The sequence below is a fragment of the Amblyomma mixtum genome, chromosome 8, assembly GCF_055824585.1.
Source record: "Amblyomma mixtum isolate Tamu chromosome 8, ASM5582458v1, whole genome shotgun sequence".
In the NCBI taxonomy this organism is placed as follows: Eukaryota; Metazoa; Arthropoda; class Arachnida; order Ixodida; family Ixodidae; genus Amblyomma; species Amblyomma mixtum.
The window spans coordinates 78,755,437-78,761,436 of NC_143019.1; the positions used below are offsets into that span (position 1 = coordinate 78,755,437).

The 6,000-nt window shown below is 44.0% G+C and overlaps 1 protein-coding gene across 1 annotated transcript in view; it reads right to left on the reverse strand.

The window, feature by feature from the left end:
- The window catches only part of LOC149333124 (arylsulfatase B-like), a 28,658-nt gene extending 22,943 nt beyond the window's left edge, over nucleotides 1–5,715 (reverse strand). The window contains exons 1-2 of the mRNA XM_089557650.1: nucleotides 5,617–5,715; nucleotides 1,466–1,625 (exon numbers count right to left, since the gene is read on the reverse strand). Coding sequence (XP_089413776.1) covers nucleotides 1,466–1,625; nucleotides 5,617–5,715 — 259 coding nt within the window. The remainder of the gene's footprint in view (nucleotides 1–1,465; nucleotides 1,626–5,616) is intronic.
- Between the last annotated feature and the right edge of the window lie 285 nt (nucleotides 5,716–6,000).

Consider the following 6,000-nt stretch of genomic DNA (forward strand, 5'->3'; position numbering starts at 1 on the left):
CCTTCCGCCGTGCGATGTACCTGCGAGGAAGTGCGTGCCAATATTTTGGACAGCGTGTTGGTGATCTTCATACGGTACCACTTCCGCATAATTAACCAAAAAAGTTTTAAGAACTGAAACTTCAGAAAGCAAATCAAGTATTTTTTTGCGTGTGGTCCTTTTTGTGTGCACTACCTACCAAGCGACAATAGCCGATTGCCTTTCATTGACATGCATTCACAAAAGATAAAGAAAGTCAACATTCACTAACATCGTGGAAAGCATAGAGCAAGGTTTATGTATTTTTGTTTTGTGCTATTAATTAATGAAAAGTTAATTAATGAGACGGTCGCGGCTCGCGTTTCAGACCGATAACTACCTTAATTTCAAGAGCCGATAAGGTTACGGGTCCTGGGGAGGCCGGCGCAACCGTGGAAGTGTTTTGCTATGTGTTTTTATGTCTTTTAGTTTTTCTTTCATAGGGAGAGAGTTTGTCTATTACAGTGGAAGTGTGGGGCGTGGCACGTAACCCAGGAATCGAATCCGTTTATGTGTCCATTCTCGGAATGTACGATGCTTGAAGGGAAAGTGATGTCCTTTTTACAGTATATGTATATTTGAGAGAGGGTTATGTGCCTTACGCAAATTGGAGGGCGGGCCACACGGCTGATAACCAATCCTATTAAGAGTTTGACATGATTGGATCCTGAAGAATATGGGTCGGGCCCAGGGGTCTTCAAGCCTGGGTCCCGGAGCCCGGGAAAAGGGTTCTGGGCTACGTTAGGATGTAATGCATCTTCACCTAGGCCGAGTAGGGGCCTGTCCTAATGTTAGCCAGTTCCATGTTGTTGTGCTCACGGCTGAACTTGTTGTAAATATGTAAATTCATCTACATAAATCATCAGTTTCTATCACTTGCAAGTCCTCTGTTGTTGCCGAATATTGTCTGCTAGACATTCTGCTTTCAAGACATCAAACCGTCTCCGACCGGGCACCCCTGGCGCAAGGAAGTCAAAGAGCCTGAAACTTTACTCTCAAAATTAACTTCTTTGCGCAAAATGTGATACCAGGTCACTTCGTGAAGCAGCGCCAGCACAATAGCGCTAGAAATCGTTAGAGTTAGCTTTCGATGCATACAAAATACACTAAACGTTTGAGAAGTGGGGCGCTTTTTGATAACGGACATTGATTTACTACAACGCGGGAACATCAGTTCGTTCCTGTTGGACGCTTTGCGAGCTATATTGAGCGCAATAGTACGTGCCGCAGCTTATTCTTATGGCACCAGTATGCACAGTGGCGGTGTACAAAGTGATCAAATGCTGTCACATTTTGTGAGTTGTGAGTGACATCTTTTGAGCACTATACCTATAGGTTACAGACAACGCCGCGCACTCGGGCAGCCCCTACTGGAGCCTCTATTCACTCTACGGTGGCGTCATAAGCGCCAACAAGAAGTCTCGTGTGCATTATATGCTGTGATTACCTGTGCGTATGGGATACAGGCCCGTCATGAGAGCTGCCCTCGAAGGTGCACAGGAGGACTGCACATAGTGGCTGTTAAGAATGATGCCATCCGCCGCCAAAGCATCCAGATTAGGCGTGGGGATCTGGGACGACCCATGGAAACTGACGTCGTCCCATCCCTGCAATATTCAGTGAAAGTGCAGAAGCACTTCAGTACATCAGCGGGCCATGCCAACGCAGTGCCTTCACCTGCAGCCGGAGCTGTGAATGGTTAAACTCAAGTTACCTACTCTTCCCCGGCGTCAAGATATGATACTGGATATTGCTTCTACTACTGAGCAAGATGTCAGGAATTTAATTCCTGCTTTGGGACCGCATTTTTTTTCGAGACCAAATGAAAATGGTCAAACTCATATATTAGTACGTCAATGCATCCTTGTTGGAAATTGATTGTGTACAACCAGCGCACACAAAGGCGAGTCGTCGCAGAAGAAGACACAAGCGCTGACTATCCCCACATGCTGTGCCGCCGCGGTGGCTCAGTGGTTCTGGCGTTCTGCTGATGACGCGAAAGACGCGGGTTTCATCGCGGCCGCTGGTGTCACCGTTCAATAGAGGCGAAATGCTAGAGGCCCATGTACTGTGCGATGTGAATGCCCGCTATGCAACCCCAGGTGGTCGAAATTATCCGGCGCCCTCTAATGCGGCGTCCCTCATAGCTTTAGTCGCTAAAGGGCGTTAAACCCCATAAACTAAACCAAACTACCAATTAACAGAAGCTCGCATGTTTCAGCGCCCAGAATAAAAATGACCGCAGAGACAGCAGTAAGGAAGGCCACACAGCAAAATACAAACAATTACAGAAAATCAGAACGTGAGAAACAAGTGTAAGTCATTAACACCTGACTGTTTAGTGTACATAGGTGACCACACTTTTCTAGACCACTCGCCGGGGTACCGAGGAGGGAAGGAAGCTGAATTTTAAGGCAGGTACTGAGTTCCACAGACAATGCAGATGCTCCTAGAAAGCAGCTGCTTTAAGATTTCACTTCATTTGGTCCGGAGACACGTGTATGTGAAGGGGCCCCAGACGCTCGCCGTCATTTCAAAGGCATCCAATCCGGCATACCCACAAAAAGACCTGGCTCGCGCTGTCCACAATGCACTACTTACAATTTTTAATCAGTAAATGAAACATGAAGCCCGCGAACTTTACCTAACTAAAAATTAAATTTTCGCGACTTGTGCACAATATACAAGTGTAGCCTACATAGAATTTTTGTGATATAACTTGGCCATAAAGAACGTTGTGGACAACATGAAACTCGCTATTAAGGTGTTTTTTTTTTCTACGAGGATATCATTAAACCGCGTTTGTTCTGCCCTCTTTCTGTCCCATAACGTTATGCCTACCATTTCCCTTTCCAAAGCCCGCCGCGTTGCCCTGAATTTAAGTTCAACCATCTGTTCTGATAAAATTCCTTGGTTCGTCAATGGCTCGATAATTCCACAAGGTCACGCGACGTTACCAAACCTCAAGTGTTGACCGAAAATGGCCTCAGCACACTCTAATTTTGTTGAAAAGAGAAGCACTTGGCTTCCTTTATATACACTTCGAGAGAGAACACTCCGATTTGCCCGGTCTGGTCGCAAACCCAGCAGATCCAGAAGGCGAGGCGGATGCTCTACCACAAGGACATCACTTAAAGGAGCCCTCAGGATGCATAGAACTATCTAGAATTCTTACTTCGAACGCTGTCCGCTTCCATCAGTGAATTTAGCAGGCTGAGTGTAACATGGACATAGGCGGAGGTCGACTGCCTGCTTGATGCTATGATGGACAGAACGGGAAGTGTTTTGACTGTTTCCCGCCACAAGATGTCGGGCACTACGTTTTTCTACGGATGCCCTAAACGGAACATGTATTGGACCATCCGTAATGATAACTGGTGTGCTCCTCACAAATGAGTTCATGGTCAAGCACCCCATCCGGGGGGATTATTTGTTCTGCTGAAAGGGTAATTCAGTAAAATGCGCTGTGGGACTAGTTGGTCCAATTCATTCTAAGAGCCCTTTTAGCGCACAAAGAGACGACGCGTGAAGGCAATAAAGACATCAAAAAGCACTCTGTTCAGTTTTTCTTGTGTTCACGTGTCGTCTTTTTGTGCGCTAAAAAAACTCTGAGCATGCTGAAAGGGTGTGTTATCGGTTCTCTTTTTCGGGATCAGGCCACACCCAGGCTTGATTATTCAATTCTATCGGCACTGAATTTTTTTTTATTCGTTGGGAAATTGCAGCCGCATTCCTCACGGACGCCAGGAAGATGATCTATCTTTACGCAATGGCTGAATCCTTCCTGCTAATCGTAGAAACCCATGCCAACAAACTCGACAACGTGACCACGTCATTATCTATAGTCATAGTCTGTCGTTAAATTAAAAACAAGTGAACCTGAAATAGCCAGCCATATTCTTCACAGAAAAAAAAAATAAAAAAAAGAAACAGCTTAACTTCCATCAGTTGTAGTGTACTATAGCAGGCAAAGTACATTTAGACTTGAACTCCTTCAAATCTGCACAAGCGTTCAGCAAGCAAGACTACAAAGGAGGCAAAAAATATGATTACTAGGAATAGCAGCATCCACGGAAACAAAAAAAAAGGAAACTGGCATGAATGAAGTGGAGGTCTCAATAAAAAACTAAGCCTAAAAACCGTGTATGTAAATTGCAACCTAATAATAAATAATGCAAAGGTGAAGACACGGCAGAAATCCTACAAAATCAGCACACGAGTAGAAGGAAGCACATAGGACAGCAGCGAAAGTTCCTGTCAGTGGGGCGTTAAGAACAAAGCCTGCAAAATAAAAGTAGTGTCTCACTGCACTTAAGCTACCCAAGAGAGTGTAAAGGAGTGTAAAAATAGAAGCATAGCAAAAGGCATCACCGTGGTAGTCGACAACTAGGGAGGAGAAATTAAAAAAAAATGAAAACACAAATACTCTCAAAGTACCAATATGATAAAAACGGGAACGGCACGTAGTGGAGCATTCGCTGCGTTGAAGCACATGGAAGCGACATTCAAAGTCACAAGAAACGTAGTCGTCGACGTAGACTGACATCTCAGCATGAATAATTAGCGAGAAATTGAGTTTAAATGTCACCAACAATAGCCTTTCTTACTTTCCGCGCAATATTGAAGAGTGGTACTCAGACAAAAATCTGTTGCTTTGGAATGTTCCAAAGGTGGATAACCTGTTTTTATGCTCTTTTTTCTGTCCTCGTTTTTCGCTTCATTTCACACTTGATGCACGTATCGTTTCTGTCCCATGCCTTTTTCGTTTTGTCACGCATGCGCTTTTGGAAGTTCTTTTTCAGATTTCTGCTTCACTTTACCTTCATTTCGATGTTTTGATATTTTTTCATACGTAGGCACGACTTTCAACTTAATTACATTTTGTTTCGGTTTTTGCGATGTCTCTTGTTCTACAGAGTGACAGTTATTTGACATAGTGACTGCTTTTCTTTACTGTGGTCTTCATTGCTTCTAGGGCACACATGTGGTTGTCGTAGACATAGACGTTTGCCTTGTTTTGTTGCTGTTTTTATTTGCACGTCGTGGCAGGCTGTATTCCCGCCTATTTACAGCCTCTGAGGATAGCCAGTTCTGTTTGCTTCATATGTGATCTTGTTTGAAGTAGATAATGGATGATTATGCGCTCAAGCGTTCTAGTATGGGTAGTGCTGTTTTCGTGATACGAAAGAGATTGGGTTCCCATCCCCTGCTCGGTCTTTTGAGTGCCTGTTCCTTACCCCTGCTATAATTAATTTGCATTTAATTTGGTCAATACCAAAGTGCAGTTTGCGAAAGGTAGATCTTGTGAACTTCTGACGCAAAAGAGACCAAATGTAAAAAGAGCAATTAAATTCCAAAATGGCCTGTGTATATTCCATGCACCCCGCTATTAGATCTTAGATCTAGCCACTGGTTTTTGCTGTTCAAGTACAAGGCCTATACGTGTCCGGAAGGTCGCACAAAATGCATGACCTTTTTGGAAAGATTTTCAGATGTGTGAATAAAGGGAACCTCGGATTATGTTCTGCACACGATGCCAGTTTTATAGGTTTTCATTCGTTAGAGCAACGTCAGAGAGCAGTGAAGCTAAATACGCACCAAGTCGTCGGCGATCAGCATGATAATATGAGGTGGCGTTTTGGTACACAGGCCAACTGGCAGAAGAAGTTGCACAAACGCCAGAAAAAAGGTGGTCATTTTTGAGCCCCTGGGAAGAGACAGTCCATGAAGAATTTTTCATTACATAATATCCTGAGTTCACGCATGAGACTGAATGGTAGAGCTCAATAGTATAGACATAATACTGAATGGTGTAGCGAAACCACGTGAGAAAAAAAGAACTGTTTAAGTTGATGCAAAAAAATAGATGCTTGCTTCTGAGGAACACTGCAACAACAATATCCAAAAGAAGCCCACCAAATAATCCGGGAAAATATGAGGCGTGCTTTGTACACACTAGGCTACGGTCTCAAGGAACGCAGA